Genomic DNA, 23167 nt, shown 5'->3' with positions numbered 1-23167 from the left:
GACCGATGGACTTCCTTTTGCCCTCTCTTATACTTCAGAGGGCAGCTGAAAAGGTGGAGAGCCCGGCATCAACCATGTGAGGATTATACTTCTTCAGAATTAGGATCACATGTGTCCTACCAGAGAAGCGACATATGATGACTGGAAAGGAAGAGGCAACATTTCTAAGAGAAGATAGGAATGGGAAGTGTACAAAGGAGAAGAATAATTCAGGACAGAGAATACAATGAAAAGGTGAAGGTGAGGAAAAGAGGAGGAAGCATTGCAAAGAGAAATAGATGAGTGAAGAGAAGAAGTTGGGGTAGGAAACAAAAGTACATAAAAGAGAGTGCAACGGAGATGTACAGAAGAGACTGGAGGGACTTGGAGGGATCAAACTAGTGGAAGTCACAGGATGAAGAAAAAGAGTGACAGCATTAAAAGGTCAGATTCAATATGGACAGAAAAATCCGATTGACTTCAAATTGGATTTTTTTTGGTTGATGGTGCCATCTTCAGTTTCAAATTTTATTGAATGACCCCCAAAGAGAGATAAACTAGAATTTTCACACTCTCTCCTGGACCAGTGTATGCTTCTCTCCTGCATACTATATATCGACCTGCTGGGTAAATTCCCTCATACCTCCAAATGTCTCCTCCATAAATGAATTGCTCATTACTATGGTATTTTTTAGATATAAACTGACGAGATCCCCGGTCTCTTCTTGAGTTTTCTGTCTCCAGCTCTTCTGATCTCTGAAACATGACAGTACTGCCCTAAATGAATGCACTTACCCTGGTGACCATGAGCTGTAAATGATTGTTTTGACTGTAGCTGGAAGAAGTTGGAAGTTACAAAGCACTGCAAGCAATTTAGGAGAAGGACGCACGGGAACCCAATTCAAGAAAAAACATAAAAGGCTTTATTCAATCATAGACAAGTTTAAAAACAAGGACAAAAATGGTGAAAAGCAGACCTCCCACGCATTTCACACCGCTAGGGTGCTTTCCCAAGGAATGAAATTGTTTCTAGCTATACTCATATTAATGCGAGCAGCCGCCATTGTGTTTGAATTAGCCATGTGCAAAAAAGGGTCGGGGCTAATGCATTGACGCATGCCATCCGGTGCTATAACACTGGCTACATCTGTATATCTCCCACCACCCCTGGTATTGTAATTTCTTTGGGGATAAGAATTATATAATCCCTGTATTGTATTAACAGTTTCTGTATCATAATATCTGATAATAATATCATATATAATATATAAAAACTCTTTAAAATATTGGATCTGTGGTAAGAATCTAAATGTACTGTACATGAAAATATTAATGTGAAATGAAAGAGAAGTGCCTTTTAAAAACACTGTACTTAACTTACAAATATCTTCTATTGTAATAAAATTGGGCCAAAAATATCTAATTTTATTTTTTATTAAAAATTACCAAATTTTTAACAATTCTCTTTATTGTCGTGTACTTTTTTCCAGTACTCAACGAGTTCACTTGGGGTTATCCCATGTGAGGTAATAAGGTTGCGATAGCCACATGGAGAAAATGGCACTTTGTAATTATGAAACAAACTGTTAGTAGGTGGAGGTGTAATATCGACTCCTTCTCTTTTCAGGCAAATACCCACAAAAACATCTTCTAAATACATGTATTTTATTTTGGAAGATGAGTTTAAGATCTTTGGGGCCAAATCTGCAGAAAACACATATCCAGTTCCTGAGCAAAAGTCAGGATAGAAGTCTTCCGCATAGAGAGAAGGTGGCATATACCATTTGCTTTCCTTGTGTCTATGAGGATGATTGTCTTTCATAAGAAAACCAGTGAAAAAGTTATGTTTGGGGGGCAGATATGATTGAAGCAGATTCAGTAGATGCTCAGTGTTGACAAACATATCTGTATCTGTCTTCATTACGTAGTTTGCATGCGGACAGTAGGTAGACACCCATTCCATCCCCATAATAGTTTTGATGGTCAAGTTTCTGTAGGTTTCCCGGAAGTCTTTCTGGATAATATCATGGTACTTCTGACTTTCATTCAAAATCACTTCCTGTTTGCCAGTGTCATCCACACCGAACAGGAACAAACGGATAATGGAACCTCCAGTGTCTATGGCTTCATTTGCCCATGTATTCCTTATGGCGTCTCTCTTCTCTACGTCATCTCCTATTGTTAATATGAATATTATCAAGAAGGGGTTGTTCTCCCTACACTTATCCGGCTCATTAATGATATATGGAAATATATTTATATTCAGATATATTGATGGTAAATCAGGGATATCAAAGGAAACGCTTTCCATCAATTTCCCGGGACCTTGATCGTCTTCCTTAAATAACCCCAATCTTTGCGTCACCTTCAGAAGAGTCGTCTGTTCTATGTCTTCCATTTGATTTGCATAGATATTCCTATGCCCTTGGATGTAAAATAGATATATCATTAGAAGGCTGAGGGAGGCAAAAACATATATGCACAACACAAACAATGTCTTTTTGGAACAGATGATGAGCTTTTTATGTAATGCCATCCTGGGATTTGCGGAGGTTAAATGTGGAGCACACAGAAGGATTCATGGGTTGAAATTTATCCTGGAAATGCACATTTCATCTTAAAATGTTTCCTGTTATTTTGCCTGAAAATAAGAAAGAAGCAAATGTTAATCTTTCCTGAAATCGTTTCCAGAGTAATCAAAGTTTCCTAGTTAGAGATGGGTGATTTTTGGGGGCAGTTTTGTTTTCACCACGCTTTGGCCGGTTCTTTTATTCGTTGTTATTGACAATTTTTGTTATTATTCTGCAATCCGCGGATTGGATTCTTAGAATCCATCAGCAGGTTGCGAAATCCGCAGATGGATTGTTACAATTCGCCAGTTGGTTGTATCCAAGGGCGGTTTTGGATTAATCTGCGTGAATTGAAACTGTAACAATCTGTTGTCGGATTTGACACTGCAGAACGAATTTTACACGAAGGAACAGATTTTGTAGGGAGAAACGGATTTGGACGGGTTCGCCCATCTCTAAACCTAGTTAAAGTAGCTGTGCTTGTTTATTTTTATCGTGGAGCATGTGAGTTTCTGTGGTCCCACTGCTCATTTGCATTTTTTATTATAGACTGTTCTGTACTACAGTATATCCACCTTCTCTCTCATTTTATGACTTGGGGAGATCCTGATCCAATACAGGCATACCCCGCATTAACATACGCAATGGGACCGGAGCATGTATGTAAAGTGAAAATGTACTTAAAGTGAAGCACTAACTTTTTCCCACTTATCGATGCAAGTACTGTACTGCAATCGTCATATACGGGCGTAACTGATGTAAATAACGTGTGTGTAACAAGCTCTATAGTCTCCCCGCTTGTGCACAGGTTCGGTACAGGTAGGGAGCCGGTATTGCTGTTCAGGACGTGCTGACTGGCGCATGCGTGAGCTGCCATTTGACTATTGAGCGAGATGTACTTACTCGCGAGTGTACTTAAAGTGAGTGTACTTAAACCGGGGTATGCCTGTATGCAGAAAACACTTATACATATGTTTGAAAACATTTGAATCTCGGGTCCACCACGTGAGTGGACATCTTTTGATTGACCTTGTTCACTATTGCGTATTTGTTTGCACTCTACAGTATATTTTCCAGTGGAGAGTTTGTGCTTTGTAGGTTGTGCTGTACTTCTAATTAATCTCTCATTAGGGTGATTATACAGCTATATCACCATAGAGTTCACATTTTACTCTTTCTCACAAAGTGATTAAGTTTGCGCTTTGTTCTATACACACAGTGCAGACTGGGGGGTGGGGGGGGGGGGGGGGGAACACACACAGGCTATTGAAACCCGGTGCCTGCTTGAGCTTTTCATTGATTTTGTTTTGTAAGTGGCCTTAATGGGTCCTCAGGGTAGCGGAACTGTCAGGCCAGTCATAGTAGGGACACCATGAATACCCAAAATGGGGCTCCACCCTATGCGGTTGGGCCCCAGATAGCATTCCCCCCGAAAAGATTGTGCGGGCCAGAGCCACTGACGCAGGCGGTCGGGCGCTGTACCCCTGGCACCAATCTTAGGAAGCTGGGCTCCATCCTATGCGGGTAGGCCCAGGCGGCCATGATAAGGGGACCAAGGGTGAGCGGATGACGGGGCGGTCGGGAGATGTCTCCCGCCAGATGGTAGATTAGGGCGGTTTGGAGAAGGGCTCCCACCGTAAGATACCGAGAATAGTTCTGACGACAAATGATTAGCGACTGGCTAACAGTTTATTTTCAAGTATTTTCGCCCATTGAGCCAGCCAGAGCCTCCTCTCCTACGCCAGGCAGGCATACATGGGTACATCTGGCTTTCAATAGGGGAAAGAAACAGAAAACAGGTACAGTACCTGCTGGAAAGGAAATCAGCCTCTTACATTTGATGATAATCTTTAACGCTCAGGGATTCAACACCTCCGACCTGATGGATTTAATCTATGCAGAGAAAGAAAAGTGTACAGTGAAAGCACAAAACTGTGCTCCATCCCATTGTGAAACTGCACAGAATATTTCCTCACCTAGCTCCTCCCATGAACACCCTTCAAATCTCTCCCTGACGTCAGTGGCACTATTTAACAGGAAAGCACCTTCATATACTGACGTTGTGTTTCTTTTAATTTTGCCTTGATACAAACCTGCCGCAATATGCAAAATGCTATTACAAGTATGAGATATTGTTTAACTACTGTAGGACACACTGAGCAGTTAATACTACAGGTCTTACATTAGGGGTGGCCAACTCCAGTCCTCAAGAGCTACTAACATGTCAGGTTTTGAGGACATCCCTGCTTCAGCACAGGTGGCTCAATCAGTGGCTCAGTCAAAGACTGAGTCACTGATTGAGCCACCTGTGCTGAAGCAGGGATGTACTGAAAACCTGACCTGTTGGTTGCCATTGAGTACTGGAGTTGGCCATCATGACTGAGCCACTGATTGAGCCACCAATGCTGAAGCAGGGATATCCTCAACACCTGACCTGTTGGTAGCTCTTGAGGACTGAAGTTGGCCACTCCTGCTCTATATGACCTGCAGGTAAATCCATGTTTAAATGTATACAGTAGGTCATAGATTTGCTGTTAGTTCGCTGCACATTGAACGCTGCATGCCGGAATCACACAGGTAATTCTGAGAACGTGTGGTTTGTTCTGCTGATAGAAAGTGAGAGTACACGGCCGCTCACACCATGCAGTGATCTGCAACAAAATGTGGTAGCAACCAGTGTGTTTTACAGGGGGTTGAAATCTATTCCCCCCCAGTTTAACTGCTTCTAAATGAAGAAATACAAGGTGCTAAAGTATGAAAAGAGGTGTGTGTTATAGAGTCATTTACAATAGCTGCTAGCCAACAAGAGCGTGTTAATGCAATTGTCTAGGAATGTAATGTTCTGAACCTGACTTGATCACCTCTATAAATGTCTGCATTGCGGATCCTTCCCAAAGTTTTCTATTCCTTTAACAAGTTAATGTTATTAATATTGATGGGGCTCCTTTAAGATGGCCACCATTCTGGAAATTGACTTATTGTATGGAAATGGCAGAACATAGGTTTGCACAAACCACATTGTATCAGTGTAATTATCTTCCGTAAAAACATTAAATTATTATTATTGCTATTATTATTAGTAGCAGTAGTGGTATTATTATTATTAGTATTATTATTATTATTATATAGCATAATACATACTGGGACATTTGATTGTTGCACTGTATTACTGTATAACTCTATTTATTCTGCGCATTAATAATAATCATAACTAGTGATGTACCGGGTACCGGGTCCTAAAAAAACACCGGGTACTAGGGGTAGCCGGGTACCAGGCAATTTCCAGGTACCTGGTACAATACTAATCATAACTATTTCATATAGTGCTTTTATTTCAAAGTGCTTCACAATCGCACCATAGGGTGCCGTAAGCAGTACAACTTTACAGACACAGTGCCTACCCCAGTGAGCTTACAATCCATGGGGTAGATTCTCAGCAGTCCACTACATGAGGGCAAATAACATTATGTTACCTTCATTTAACGGGGGCCCTTAAAGCTAATCATATGCAGAAATAATGTCTATTAGCAAAACCCCCATGGTTACGTTACCTGCACATTATGGACATCCTGCATTCATTTTAACTGTACATTAATAGAAATTAAATATGAATTATTATTGTTGAGGTATGTATGGATATACATTATTGTACACCCATACATAATACAGTTATTATTACATTATATTCCATATTAGATCACTCAAAAATATCACTTTAATCACTAAAAACCATAATATACTTTACAATATGTTTCAGAGTTTAATATGATCCCTAATCTATATATTTGTATGACGCATGTAACGTTTTGTAATGAAAGGGTTAAGTCTGATACTCATTTTATTGCTTGCAGACTATTCCCAGAAATAATGCTCTGATAATCAGAGTCTGGATGTGAGTAACGCCGGCTTTTGGAAGGTGCTAAATATCGCAGCGTTACTCCCGTGCGCTCACATGGAGGATCAGCGCGGTTAGGTAAACGGCCCATAACCGTATGATTTGCAAATGTATAAATGTATGTATATCTTTATTTATATAGCGCCCTTTAGGGACAAAGCGCTTTACAATACATGTGACATAATAATATAACACATTGGGAATAAGCGCTCCAGGCATAAAACAATGGGAAACTGAGTCCCTGCCCTGAAGAGCTTACACTCTAAGTGCTAAGTGGGGAGAATTATATGAGTAAGCTTAAGGTTTAAAGATACATTATTTTGAAGGAAAATGCCAGCGCTAAGCACATTTGGGGATACGCGTTACGGCGTATCAGATACATTAAATTCAGATAATAGAAGGTAATAAAGTTAGCTACTTACTGATGATCTACCCCTCTTTTTGGTGCTTACTGTACCCGCGAACAAAATCCCAAGTCAGCGAGAGGTCAGCCACAGTACTGTGCAAATCCAACAAGCATTTCAATGAATGATGCTTATTCCTATCCCGAGCCTGGGATCTGGGTTTGTGCAGGGGAGAACATTCTTGGTGAATCGCTTCCAAATTTTGTCCGAGCTATGATTCTTTGGTGAAACAGCAAATGGTTTTTGATAAAATCTTGCAGAGCAAATTTGCAAAAGGAATTTGAAGAGTTCAGCACTGAGGCACTCCCTGGGATTTCCGTGTAGCATTACACCTGTGTAAAATACAAACATGTATAACTGCTGTGTATACAGACGTAGGGATGAGTACGTGACAATGGTAAACATAAGACAGGTAAACCCCATACCTCAGGATGCTATTGTACAGTGGGTGACAAAGCATTAGAGAAGGTAGGTAGGGTTAGGGCCATGGTCTTTCTTTACTCCGGGGGTTCTCAACTCCAGTGCCCAAGACCCCCCAACAGTTCAGCTTTTGAGGATATTCCAGCTTCAGCACAGGTGGCTGTCAGTCCCTGCTTCAGCACAGGTGGCTCAATCAGAGGCTCAGTCTTCGACTGAGCCTCTGGTTGAGCCACCCATGCTGAAGCTGGCTTAGCCTCAAAACCTGACCTGTTGGGAGGTCTCGTGGACTGGAGTTGAGACCCATTGCCTTACTGAACATGCTATTGTATTTCCTTTCCTTTTATGTGAGCTAAACTGGTCTCTGGTTACAGGAAGACCGCTTCACAGCATTAGATAGGGAACCGTGTGATATTTAAATACATTGTTATAAATCACAACTTCAATTGACTGACATTTTATTTAGAGCACTCTGGTTGAAATGGTTGATTCTCTGTCCAAATGAAATTGATGCCGCTCCCCAACTAATCATGTGACATCTCTGCGAGCGATCTCCGTGGAATATCGAGGAACTTTTGTGAAAACATAAAAACATGTGAAATCGTGTGTGTGTGTGTATATATATATATATATGTGTGTATATGTATGTGTGTGTGTGTGTGTGTGTGTGTGTGTGTACACACACACACACAGTGGTCGACAAATCACCCAAAAATCTACTCGCCGAACAAAAAAATCTACTCGCCACCTAGTCCCGCTCCCAACCCCGCTTTAAAAAAATCAAATAAAATAAATTGAAAAAATTCCTAGCAACAACAACATTTGTTTTTGACATAAGTTTATTTATTGTATTACTTTATACTACAATTAGTCGTTGTTAAGTGTGTGTGTGTGTGTATGTGTGATCTTACCTGATCCGCAGTCCAGGTACCTCATTCCCGCAATGTTATATGTTGGAGGGGAGGTGTTTCTTACCTGTCTTCTGGGTTAGGGGGGATTCCGATGTCTCCCGTGTGAAGCTTGAGTCAGATCTCGAAACATATATGTAATTCTGCTCTCCTATTACTTCAAAAGTGGTTGTATATCAGGTGCAATAGAGGAAAAAATTGATACAAAGTATGATCCCAAAGGGGATCAAGAAAGAGCCGTCCAAGTACATGCACTCTATGATAATGTATGATAAGGTAAGTATTAGAAATTAATTGGCTCCTGTGGAGATATAGGGTCTTAATTAAAAACAAAAATAATAAAATTTTATTACATCCAAAATCTGTGACTGTGTGAATTACTATAAAAAAACAAAGAACAAAAAATGTTTTAAAAACCCCGTAGGGGAGCAGTAATATTGTTTATATTCAATGCCCAAAAGTTCATGTAGGCAAATGTATAATTTGTTTGACCATAGGGTAAATGCAATATTACTTCGACATCATTAAAGGTATATATCTACCAGAAAGAAACTTAAGTGTTCAAAGGTATTGCATAAGTGTTGCCTCATATGTTATTGGAATATTACCAGATATATTATCGGATATAAACCACAGATCATTTATAAAAGATAACCTATAAATCCTTTATTTCCAAACCGGTATGCAAAGGAAAAAAGAGTATTCTAATTGGGCACACATGCATATCCCATATGGCTTAAACCTTTTGGCTAAATGTATGACAATTGATACTATATAAGGTATATAGGATATCCGTAGATGTGTCCAAAAAGGGTATAGGTAAGTATATTTACAGACTCCTTATACTTAGATAGTCATATCCATATGCAACCAGTTATGGTAGGACTAGGTTTAGATACAGACACTGTTAGTATAGTCTCCTATTCCTGAAGCTTGAATATTAGCGTTACATCACCCTTAGAATTCAAATAATCCCTAGATACAATCTCTAATCAGGGGTATAAGGCTACTGTAGTAACTGCTGGTACGCCAAAGTTGTACCCATAAATAAACAATTATATGGTTTGGCTAAAGGAGGAGGCAATTCGTAGGAAAAACAGAGTATGTATCATGTGTATATATATTCAGAACACTCTACCAAGGCGGGTCAGAGGTGCAGGAGGCGCAAATACAACCCGTATTCTGGTACCTGTGTCGACACAGAGAGCGACACACACACAAAGAGAGAGAGAGCGACACAGAGAGAGACAGAGAGAGAGTGACACAGAGAGAGAGAGAGAGAGAGCGACACACACACAGATAGAGAGAGAGCGACACACAGAGAGAGAGCGACACACAGAGAGAGAGAGAGAGCGACACACAGAGAGAGAGAGAGAGCGACACACAGAGAGAGAGAGCGACACACACACAGATAGAGAGAGAGCGACACACAGAGAGAGAGCGACACACAGAGAGAGAGAGAGAGCGACACACAGAGAGAGAGAGAGAGAGCGACACACAGAGAGAGAGAGAGAGAGCGACACACAGAGAGAGAGAGAGAGAGACACACAAGAGAGAGAGAGAGAGTGACACAGAGAGAGAGTGACCCAATCAGTCATCCTACACACACACACACACACACACACACACACACACACACACACACACACACACACACACACACACACACACACACACACACACACACACACACACACACACACACACACAGCCCTTCACCCCCCCCCCCGGCCCTGCCCTTCACCACCCCCTCCCCCGGCCCTGCCCTTCACCACCCCGCCCCCCCCGGCCCTGCCCTTCACCACCCCCCCCGGCCCTGCCCTTCACCACCCCCCCCCGGCCCTGCCCTTCACCACCCCCACCCCGGCCCTGCCCTTCACCACACACACACACACACACACACACACACACACGCACGCACGCACGCACGCACACACACACACACACACACACTCTGACAGACACAAACACACACACACTGACAAACACACACACACACTCTGACATACACACATTCACTGACATACAACACACACACACACACACACACACACACACACACACACACACACACACACACACACACACACACACACACACTCACACTCACACTCACACTCACACTCACACTCACAGACACACACACACACTCACAGACACACACACACTCACTCACAGACACACACACACACACTCTGACACACACACTCTGACTCACACTCCCCCACACACACACTCTCACTCCAACTCCCACTCACTCCCACTCCCACTCACACACACTCTCACTCTCACACACTCTCACTCACACACTCTCACTCACACACTCTCACTCTCTCACTCTCTCACTCTCACACACTCACTCTCACACACTCAATCTCACACACTCACTCTCACACACTGTCACACACACACACACACACACACACACACACACACACACACACACACACACACACACACACACACACACACACACACACACACACACACACACACACACACACACACACACACACACACACACACACACACACACACCCTCTCACTCACACACAGCCTCTCACTCACACACACACCGCAGTGTGACGAAACGTGTAGAGCTGTGACGTCATCGGGTTTGTGTTGGTGTATTTGGAATCCCTGGCTTCCCTGCACTCCGGCTGGCGGTAATTTCAAGTGTTAGCAATCATTTTATGAGAGGGAGCAAAGGACGTGCAGGCATTGGATGCCTTTATATCTTGCTGCCAATTCATGGTGAACCTGGGCTGTTTACATCCACTCTGCAAACCTGGGACTCACCCTACCACCACAGAAGACCACAATAGAGATTTCTCTCCCACGAATGGTTCTGTTTGAAATCATGTAAGTGCACATTCCTGAAGCCTGAATATCAGCGTTACATCACCCTTAGAATGCAAATAATCCCTAGATACAATCTCTAATTAGGGGTATAAGGCTAGTAACTACTGGTACGCCAAAGTTGTACCCATAAATAAACAATTATATGGTTTGGCTAAAGGAGGAGGCAATTCGTAGGAAAAACAGAGTATGTATCATGTGTATATATATTCAGAACACTCTACCAAAGCGGGTCAGAGGTGCAGGAGGCGCAAATACAACCCGTATTCTGGTACCTGTGTCGACACAGAGAGCGACACACACACAAAGAGAGAGAGAGCGACACAGAGAGAAAGAGAGAGAGCGACACAGAGAGAGAGAGAGCTACACACACACAGATAGAGAGAGAGCGACACACAGAGAGAGAGCGACACACAGAGAGAGGGAGAGAGCGACACACAGAGAGAGAGAGAGAGAGCGACACACAGAGAGAGAGAGCGACACACACACAGATAGAGAGAGAGCGACACACAGAGAGAGAGCGACACACAGAGAGAGAGAGAGAGCGACACACAGAGAGAGAGAGAGCGACACACAGAGAGAGAGAGAGAGCGACACACAGAGAGAGAGAGAAAGAGCGACACACAAGAGAGAGAGAGAGAGTGACCCAATCAGTCATCCTACCCCCCCCACACACACACACACACACACACACACACACACACACACACACACACACACACACACACACACACACACACACACACACACACACACACACTCTGACAGACACAAACACACACACACACACACACTGACAAACACACACACACACACACACACACACACACACACACACACACACACACGCACACTCTCTTACATACACACACTCACTGACAGACACAAACACACACACACACACTGACAAACACACACACACACAAACTCTGACATACACACACTCACTGACATACAACACACACACACACACACACACACACACACACACACACACACACACACACACACACACACACACACACACACACACACACACACACACACACACACACACACACACACACACACACACACACACACTCACACACACACACACACACACACACAGACACACACACACTCACAGACACACACACACACACACTCACACACTCACAGACACACACATACTCACTCACTCACAGACACACACAAACACACACACTCTGACACACACACTCTGACTCACACTCCCCCACACACACACCCTCACTCCAACTCCCACTCACTCCCACTCACACACTCTCACTCTCACACACTCTCACTCACACCTCACACACTCTCACTCACACACTCTCACGCACACACTCTCACACACACACACACACACACACACACACACACACACACACACACACACACACACACACACACACACACACACACACACACACACACACACACACACACACACACACACACACACACACACGCACACACACACACACACACTCACACTCACTCACTCACACACAGCCTCTCACTCACACACACACCGCAGTGTGACGAAACGCGTAGAGCTGTGACGTCCTCGCGTTCGTGTTGGTGTATTTGGAGTCCCTGGCTTCCCTGCACTCCGGCTGGCGGTAATTTCAAGTGCTAGCAACCATTTTATGAGAGGGAGCAAAGGACGTGCAGGCATTGGATGCCTTTATATCTTGCTGCCAATTCATGGTGAACCTGGGCTGCTTACATCCACTCTGCAAACCTGGGACTCACCCTACCACCGCAGATGACCACAATAGAGATTTCTCTCCCACGAATGGTTCTGTTTGAAATCCTGTAAGTGCACATTCTTATGGGTTGCTGATTTTTTAAATAATTGTACCTTATTTTTGACTCAGTTACGTGCTATGGAGCTTGCGCTTTTGTTTGTTTTTTGTTCATAGATTCCAAAAGTGGTTGGCTATACCACTCCCCTTAAAGCTGCAAAGACGCTCCCTGGATCTTCTATTGGGACTATATTTATCTCTGGATTTTTTGGTTGAGTGGAACATTCATTTGGATTTTTCCTTTTTTTTTTTCACTATCACATTGTGGTTTGTAGATATTATTAGGTTAAATTGTGGTAATTAATATTTTAAATATGATATTATAATTTATCATTAATTAGGGTTTTTTCACATCCTCTTTAGCGCTACTTAATTTTTGTGTTATATATATATATACAGTATTTTTTATTTTATTATTATTCAACTCAATATCGTTTTTAATGAGTTGTAAAGCGTCCTTTTCTTTCTATAGCAGGTATTAGCTAAGTTCCCCAGCAGTGCCAGATATTTGCAACACTTTCCCGTTTGTGATAATTTGTTGCCAAATTTCCCTGCAGTTTGAGCTGAAAACTGTAACAATAGATAATGTTACCATAGTGATATAAGGATACAATGTAGCTGTTGAGTTACACTGACTGAAGCAGCCATTATGTTAGGCACACAATCAGGATTTTGACGGATTTATAACAGGAGCACCAAACGATTGCCAGCTTAGCTAAGAATGTAGAGTTATACACTGCCACATACTTACATATACAAATAAGATTTGTATAAATAAATTGCTCCCTTCCAACCATCCGTGTCCATTCTACCTGAGGGGAATCTGTACATATTCCCCATAGGAAGGTTGAGAGTTTGTTTCAGTTACACTTAGTTATATGTGAATTTATCACTAGCACTGTTTGTTTAGCGCCGGTCTAAATCACTGGGTCTCACTATTGTTTCTGTATTTGATTTGGTGGCTGCTTTACACAGTGATTGTATTACACATTTAATATGGAGGTTGTTTCACCTAATATTTTTGCAAAGAGGCAATCACGAAAATTACAATTTAATTTCAATGACACCAACACACCACACACACCCGTCACTAATGATCTTTTAGAAGAGGAATTTTCAAAATTAGAAAGGTTATTAATCAAGGATACAAGAAAATGGTTGGACTTAAGCTTCTTAAATAAATATATGGAATGTAATAGAATACCTAGAGGCTTAAAGTTTTCAAAAAATCCCTCATCCAATCTTGATGATGAGGATTTTGTAAGAAATTGGAATGAGACAATTGATAAGTGCTCATTTGATTTAATGATATCCTTGATTAATCAACATAAAAAACATATTAAAATCATTGATGAAGAAGTAATTATAATTGAAAATAAACTAGCACATTTGGAGGACACTGCAGAATTCAAAATCAAGGATAGGAATCTAAAAAGAAAAATTGACAAATTAGAAAATGATTTATATACTACAAAAATGAATACATTTCTAAGAGATGAAGGAGATTATATAAGAGGAGAACAAAGAGACTGGAAGAAAAAAAGAACTAAATATCAAACAGAGATATCTCATTTAGAAGGAAATAGAGATAAACCTTTTAGAGAATTAGAGAAATCTTTTAAACCTACTTATTTTAAATCACATTTTCAATCTAAAAGAACATGGGGAGATAATAAAGACTACAACCCTGCCTACTCAACTCCTAAGAAAGACTACACAAGCTATGACAAACACCCTAAAACTGATGAAATCACTAGAGATAGAGACCACCGAAAAGAGGGAGAGGGTCTGAAGGGTGAGGACTTGGAGAGAAGAGAGAGACAGAGACTGGAGGGGGAGAGACAGAAGAGAGAGCAACATAGAGAGAGAGAGAACAGCATAGAGAGAGAGAACAACATAGGGAGAGGAAGCTGCAGAGAGAGAGGGAGCGACAGAGGGAGAGAGAGCAGAGAGATAGGGACTATAGAGAGAGATAGTCACATAGAGAAAGAGAATCTCAAAGAGAGAAGGAATATAGAATCAGTAAAGATTTAAGAGAGAGAGAGAGAATATGGAGAGGGAGACTAAAGAGAAAGAATATCAGAAAGAAAGAGAACAAAAAAGAGAGAGAGAACTTAGAAGAGATAGAGAAGAAAGAAGAAGAGAAAGGGATAGATATGAATGCACTAAACATATTAAATCTAGTAGATCCCGCTCACCCATTGGAGCTACAGGGCCCAGTGATCTCTTAGAAATAGAAGATACTTTAACACTATGGGAAACAAAAAACCCATTTACTCCCCTCTCAGAAATAGGAGAGGGGTTCGCACTCCCCAAAGGAGAAACAAGCAGAGAGGGAAGCGGGGGAGAAGAAAGAAAAAAGAGAGAACTAAAGTAAATAATGAAAATAAAAGTGTTTTTAATTTAAGCTCGATTGCTTTGTCCACCCCACAATTAAACCTTATTTCAAAGGGCTTGTCCTTTGCTCCTACTGTTGGGCCAAATAGCTTCGAACTGTTTTTAGACGCAAACAAATATCTAAGAAAACTCACTGTTAAACGTTACTTTTTAAGCAAAAACACTGAGTCCAGAATGACAAATTCGAAGCCCATTGTCCAAAAAGAAGCAGAAATATATAGACACACCAACCTAAAGAAAAAATCGACCTTTAACCCCACATACTTCAAAGGAAATCATCTGGAAGTATTCTATAATCTAATAATTAAAGACTTTGAAGATTTAACTAACAACAAAAAGAAAATTGTCAAAAGTAATTTGTCTAAGGATGAAAAAATAGCTTTAGAGGAAATCACAAAAAATACCAATTTGGTAATTAAACAAGCAGATAAGGGAGGAGGAGTAGTCATCATGAATAGAGAGGACTATCTTAGAGAAGCGAATCGTCTGTTAGGAGATGTGAATACTTATGAGATTTTAAAGAAAAATCCTAGTAAAACATTCTTTAAAGAATTACAGTCCCTTCTAGATAGAAGTAAAAATCTGGGTATTCTTACAGATCAAGAGTACAATTTTCTTCTGAATGATACACCACAGCTTCCGATCTTTTACATACTACCTAAGATACACAAATGTTTGGTAAACCCTCCGGGAAGACCAATCATTTCTGGTATTAACTTTCTTACCTCCAACCTTTCAGCATATATAGACACCTTTTTGCAAAGTTATGTGAAAACTCTAAAATCATACTTAAAAGACACTACAGAAATACTTTCTTTATTAGACAATATAGAATGGAAAGAAGATTACAATATGGCCACTACAGACGTGACATCTCTTTATACCTCCATTAGACACAATTTGGTCTGTGAAGCTGTCAAACACTTTCTGAGCCAGGATTCAGAATTAAGAGATATACAAATACAGTTTATTATTGATGCTATTTTGTTCACATTAGAGAAAAACTTTTTCTATATCCAGAAGTGTGGCACCGCCATAGGGACGAAGTTTGCCCCCAGTTACGCCAATCTCTTCATGGGATACTGGGAGGGAAAGAACATCTGGCCCGGTGGCATCCTGGGGGCCGGCGTTGTCCTATGGCGGCGCTACATTGACGACATCATCCTTATCTGGCAAGGTGAGCAAAAAGATCTAGACATATTTCTGGCTAATATGAATATTAATACCTCCAACCTCAACTTTACATCTGTAACTAGTAAAACATCGTTAAACTTTGTGAACCTCACTATCTATATACAGTAGAAGAAAGTCTTTTAAAAACAAAATCGTATTTTAAAGCTGTAGATAGCAATAATTACATTCTCCGTTCAAGTTGCCACCATCACCTATGGATGGACAATGTCCCATACAATCAATATAGGAGGATGTGTAGAAATTGTACTGATGAAACTACTTTTGAGGAACAATGTAAAGTTTTGGAATCGCGTTTTGTTGAGAAAAAGTATAATGGAGATATTCTGGACACTGCGTTTATTAAAGCAAAAACTCTCGATAGAAAGGAGCTGATCAAGCCTAAAAATGAATTTTTAATAAAAAATAACAATTTTGATACTGCTTTTTTAATGTCTTTTAATAGGGAATCAAAAAACATTAGTAAAATAATACGTACTGTAAACATTGGCACATTCTGCGCAACGATGAAATTCTTAAACATGAAATACCAGAGCATCCAAAAATAATCTTCAAGAAAGCACAAAATTTGAAAAATATTATTGCCCCAAGTGCCATAAAGAGATCTGATGGCGATAAAAAAGGATGGCTTCAAAAACTTGAGGGTTTCTTTGGATGCTCAACATGCAAAGCCTGTGAATACAAATAGATAGATAAAAAGAATTTCAAGGGTAATAACAGGTATGAAACTTTTGGGATTAAACAATATATGAATTGTTACACAGATTATGTGATTTACTTATTAGAATGTCCCTGCGGGCTACAGTACGTGGGCAAAACAAAAAGAGCAATAAAAACACGTATTTTAGAACACTTGAGCAACATCCGTAGAGGGGTTTTAACCCATAGCGTTTCAAAACACTTTGCTATGTTTCATAACTCTAGTACAAAGGGTCTTAAGTTCACTGGCATAGAAAATCAGCTCTATTAATTATGTACCACCTTTGCTGTGCCCTCTTCAGTGTTCATTTCCCATCCTCCCCCCTCACCTGCTGGTCGCCCCACTCCTTCCCTTTCCTCACCCCCTTCCCCCTCCCTTCCCCCCGTCCTTCCCACCTCCTGATATTCCATATCGATGTTGGATGCTGACCACCAATATGCCTGCTGATTTATCTCTTTTTCTCTTTCCTTTCTCTCCCCGACCTCATTATGAGTAATAAATTGTTTTATATATATATATATATGTTTTATTTTTATATTTTAATCATGTCTTTTAGGACCTAAGGGTCTAGTACTATTAAAGTTTAGTAAGGTCACATTTTTGACCACAGTGTCGTGTACCTTTAAGTAGGAGGACCTGTGTGAATTTGAGTTTTTAATTGAATGATTGTATACACTATATATACTTAGCACCCACCGGGAGTATTATTTCGCTCCTGAGGAAGCTGTGGTCTACACAGCGAAACGCGTAGAGCTATCTTCAAGACTTTTGCAGCCTGCATAGCTGCCGAGAAGGTGAAGGTGCCGAGTTTGCGGTTTCTTCGTTGCTGCTAGCCCCTGTGTGTTCCAGACCGGAAGACATCACCCTTGCGCCGGAAGTGACGTCACATGCCATTCACCGCGATCCGGCGAGGATCACTTGGAGCTGTAACAACAAGAGGTCCATTTACCGACGCTCGTCAAACCTCAAAGTAAACGCTATGTGTACATTTCATATGTACTTATTGTAAGTACATTTCTTATCGCTTTTTTACCATAAATTGAAGTTTTGATCTGCACAATGGTTTCCTTCTGTTTTTCCGTGGTACCCCACTCGAGTGAGATCTCCTATACTTCCAGTCGTTTGGGATACTGCAATTGCGGTCTGCAACATACCTGCTGTCCTGTCCATACGCTGACATTACCACTTACCTGTTGTAAGTAGGCAATCTCAAGAGCCAAGGTTCTCCTCTGTCGCCTATAACTTAATATACTGCACAATTATTTTTTTGTATTTTGTATTTTTTGGGTGTTCCTGCTGCCATCGCTCCCTTTCAACCATCCGCGTCCATTCATTACTAAACTGCCCAGAAGTGGAGAAAAAGATAAAAAAAAACCCTCAAGGAGTACTTTGCTAATAATTGTGGCTCAGTCTCATCGGCAATCTTATGGGAAGCCCATAAGGCGGCGATTAGGGGTAATTTTATCTCAATCGCCGCCCATAAGAAGAAAATCAAGGCGAAAGCAGTAAAAGACCTGACGGAGAAAATAACTAATTTGGAACAACAACATAAATCTAACCCATCCAAAAGACTCTACAAGGTACTGTCCGCCACTAGAAACAAATTAAAAGGCATTCAACTAGAAAAGGTTGAAAAGGCCCTTAAATGGACCAACCAAAGATATTATGACAAGGGCAATAAGGCTGATAGACTCCTGGCTTCCAAATTAAGAGGCATACAAAAAAGATCTCAGATAACGTCGATCAGGGGTGGGTCTGGTGAGATGTTATATAACGAGAAGAAAATAGCGGAGGAATTCACCAAGTTCTACACCAAACTCTATAATTTGAAGACTCAGAAGGGGACCTAGGAGTTGTCGAGATCAGAGGCAATTTCGCACTACCTCGACGACTGCGAACTCCCCACACTGACAGAGAAGGAAAACTCCTTCCTCAACGCCAAAATTACTAAAGAGGAGTTGGTATCCGCGGTAAAGTCTTCTAAGATATCCAAAACACCAGGCCCTGACGGCTTTTCCAACGCATATTACAAAAGGTTTCTCCCAATATTGGCTAGTCATCTACTAAATCTGTTCAATTCATTTCTGGAAGGGAACCCTATCCCCTCATCAATGTCCCTGACAAACCTTGCCATTATTCATAAAGAAGGGAAGGACCCTGCGCAATGCGGGAGTTACATGCCCATATCACTCCTAAATAACGATCTCAAAATATACAGCAGGATCTTGGCGAATAGATTGAACCCTATCTTGCCAAGATTAATAGACATTGATCATGTGGGATTTGTCTTGGAACGTCAGGCCTCAGACAATACCCGGAAAATTTTCAACATAATTGAACATGTTCACCTCACAAACTCCAAGGCAATGCTCCTGAGCTTGGATGCAGAGAAGGCATTCGACAGAATTGATTGGCTATTCCATACTAAAACTTTAGAAAAATTTGGCTTCAAAGACACATTTCTAGATGGAGTCCAGGCACTGTACCAAAACCCATCTGCAATAGTTAGGCTCCCGGGCGGAAACTCAGAGAGATTCCAAATAAGAAACGGTACAAGACAGGGGTGCCCCTTGTCCCCCCTCCTTTTTGCTCTCACTATAGAACCACTGGCGGCTAAAATACGAAATAATATAAATATCAAAGGCGTAGCAATCAGAAACACAAACTATAAAATCTCCCTATTCGCCGATGATATTATTCTGACCCTAACCCAACCCCAAATTTCCCTTCCCAATCTCCAAAGAGAACTGGAAGACTTTGGCAATATTTCTGGATACAAAATTAATAGTGAAAAATCAGAGGCCCTGAATCTCAGCCTCACAGAGCCAGAAGTGAAACTACTTAAAATAAACTTTGCGTATAAATGGAGTCCCTCATACATCAAATACCTGGGAGTGAATGTATCGAAGGACTACCAATCACTGTATAAGCATAACTACCCAGCTCTCTTTGACAAAATCAAAAAGGATTTGAGCAAATGGGAAGGTTATCAGATATTGTGGATCGGAAGAATGATATCCATAAAAATGAATATACTCCCCAGACTGCTATATTACTTCCAAACTCTCCCGGTCCATGTCCCTGGCTCAGAAATTAAAAACATCCAAAACAGGATGTTCCACTTCATTTGGCAAGGAAAAAGACCCAGATTAGCTAGATCAGTACTATTGTCACCACGAGGGAGGGGGAGCATGGGAGTCCCGGACATCCACAAGTATTACCAGGCAGCCCAACTAAAACAAGCCACACTATGCAATTCGGACCCAACCCATCGGTGCTGGCTCAAAATAGAGACACATTATGCTGATGGGCCTTCTCTGCCGGCATGCCTTTGGAGTATGAATAGAGGAGATATGCCCCACAAAATTTAAATTAGGGACGACAAAACACACCTGGGGGATCTGGCTAAAAAACAAGTTCAAATATAAGCTCTCTTCCCCTGGCACGCAGCTTTCGCCAATATTTGATAACCCCACATTCCCCCCTGAATGTAGGTCAAGGCTATTTGATCAACTAAAGGTGAAAGGGATTAAGACAGTGGCTGATGTGCTATCCTTAGGGAGGCTCCTGAGCTTTCAGGACCTGCGAACTAAGTATAAGATACCGGATTTGGACACGTTTAAATACCTTCAAATCAGACACTTTGTCCAAAAAATATCCCCAAACCCGGAGCTCCCCTCGCTTACTAAATTTGAGAGACTATGTAAGTCTGATTCGGACCAAAAGGGACTCATATCAAAAATCTATTCAATGCTAGAAACAGGGGAAGGCCCAGAAGAGCATGATTATATGCTTAAATGGGCCGCCGACCTGAACATATCCATTGAGGAGGAAGACTGGAAAGAAATATGGGAAGCAGCCTCTGCGACGTCCATGTGTACTACCACAAAGGAGAACATCTATAAGATACTCTTCAATTGGTATCTAACTCCAGTGAGACTACAACAAATATATCCTCCGGCATCAGATCTTTGTTGGAGAGGCTGTGGTCAAAAGGGGGACATGGCACACATCTGGTGGTCATGTCCAGAAATTAAGAAATACTGGGCTACGGTCCAAAATTTAATAAAAGAGCTCACAACACTCGAACTACCTATTGATCCACTGACCTACCTGCTTGGGAGACCGACTGAGGAAATCGGCCGACCAGTAAGGAAACTAATCTCCTTTATTCTGAGTGGCGAGATGTGAAGTTGCGGTCTCATGGAAGAAGGTAACCCCTCCCACTAAGGGAATGATGAAAAAAAAGAATTAACGAGGTGATGCAGATGGAAAAACTCACAGCCTACCTAAAGCAAAAAACTAACCCATTTTACAAGGTATGGGAACCATGGCTGATCTTATAGGACAACACCATCACCGCTTTTTCCCCCCCACCCAGTGGAGGACTCCTGATATAGGAAAACTCAAACTCAGCAAATTGGAGGCCGGCTGCTTGGGGAAAACACCCCCCCCTCCCCTCCCCCCCCCCCCCTCCCCCTCTTCTTTACTAGCCTTAGCTTCCCCCTCTCTGGGAAGCCCCACCTTCTGGGCATTTTGCCATGCCCCTCTTCCAGAAAAGTAAGAACATTTTATATTGTATTGGGATGTAAAAATCAATATATGCATGTATGTAACCATGTAACTACCCAATAAAAAATTTTGAAAAAAAAAGACACTATGAATTTCATGAGGCAGCTGAGTAATCTACCATTTGATATGTCGGATTGCATCTTTGTGACCTTAGATGTATCCAGTTTGTATACAAACATTCCCTACAACGATGGATTGGAAGCAGTACGTACTAAGTTTGAAGAGTTCGGGGCACACCAAGGTCCTCCTACAGAATTTCTACTGTTGCTGATTGAAGTCATTCTCCATAAGAATTTTTTCAGATTCGAGAAACATCATTATCTATAGGTAACCGGGATAGCCATGGGTTCCAACATGGTGCAGTCTTATGCAAATCTTTTTATGGATATGTATGAGCGGATGCACATATTACATGATGCACCACATGGGCAGCATATTATGAAGTATCTCCGCTATATAGATGATGTCTTCATTCTGTGGGACGGCGACCTATTGGAATTTGTGGCATTTTTGAATAACATTCCTTCAACAATACGTTTCACCTTGAATTACAACAGTAGTGAAATTCCTTTCTTAGATACAGTAGTGTACAAAACGAGTGTCACTTTGGCTACTAGGCTTTACCGTAAGAGTACGGATAAGAACTCGCTAATGTGTGCAGCAAGCCATCACCCCCTGCCACTAAAGAGAGGTCTCCCTTACTCACAGTTATTAAGAGTGAAGAGAATAACGACTGACCCGGAGGAGGCACAAAGTGCCCTTGTACTTATGGTCGCACGATTCTATGAGAGGGGCTACTGTTTGAAGGATATCAAAGACGCCATGCAGAGGGTTGGACAGATAGACAGAAATATGTTGCTAACATCAGTGACCACAAGGCCTGTCATGAATAGATTTAACATCGTCAGTACCATCATCACTGCCTCCAATGACATCAAGCGATGTATTCGGGAGAATTGGCGTATTCTTGAGGAAGATGAGGATTGGCGCATGAGCCCAAGAACCACCATTATTCTGCTTTCGCCGTGGCCCGAGTGTTGGGGATATGATTACAGGATCAGACCCCACAGACAAATATGCCGTACCAAAAACATGGTTAGCCAAGAAATCAGGCTCTTACCGGTGTCATGGTTGCACGAATTGACAATTTATACAACAGGGCCCTAGTTACAATCACCCGCATAGTGGCAAGCCCATTAAAATCAGACAGGCATTGAACTGCGAATCAAAATTCATGGTGTACTACATCAAGTGCCCCTGTGGAGTTCTGTACAGGCATACCCCACATTAACGTACGCAATGGGACCGGAGCATGTATGTAAAGCGAAAATGTACTTAAAGTGAAGCACTACCTTTTTCCCACTTATCGACGCATGTACTGTACTGTAATCGTCATATACGTGCATAACTGATTTAAATAACGCATTTGTAACAGGCTCCATAGTCTCCCCGCTTGCGCAC

The 23167-nt window shown here is 41.6% G+C and overlaps 1 protein-coding gene across 2 annotated transcripts; it reads right to left on the bottom strand.

The window, feature by feature from the left end:
• Positions 1-879: 879 nt before the first annotated feature.
• On the bottom strand, positions 880-7150 carry LOC142503401 (beta-1,3-galactosyltransferase 2-like). 2 transcript variants are annotated; one of them, XM_075615520.1, is made up of 2 exons: positions 6867-7150; positions 880-2620 (listed from the first exon to the last, which is right to left on the bottom strand). In XM_075615520.1, the coding sequence occupies exon 2, from the start codon at positions 2513-2515 to the stop codon at positions 1433-1435; it is 1083 nt and encodes a 360-aa protein (XP_075471635.1). In that variant the 5' UTR covers positions 2516-2620; positions 6867-7150; the 3' UTR covers positions 880-1432. The 2 variants fall into 2 exon arrangements, with proteins under 2 accessions (XP_075471635.1, XP_075471636.1); XM_075615521.1 differs by lacking the exon at positions 6867-7150 and adding an exon at positions 4358-4461.
• Between the last annotated feature and the right edge of the window lie 16017 nt (positions 7151-23167).

The sequence above is a fragment of the Ascaphus truei genome, chromosome 10 (assembly GCF_040206685.1).
Source record: "Ascaphus truei isolate aAscTru1 chromosome 10, aAscTru1.hap1, whole genome shotgun sequence".
Classification (NCBI taxonomy): Eukaryota; Metazoa; Chordata; class Amphibia; order Anura; family Ascaphidae; genus Ascaphus; species Ascaphus truei.
This window is presented reverse-complemented; position numbering and strand designations above follow the sequence as displayed.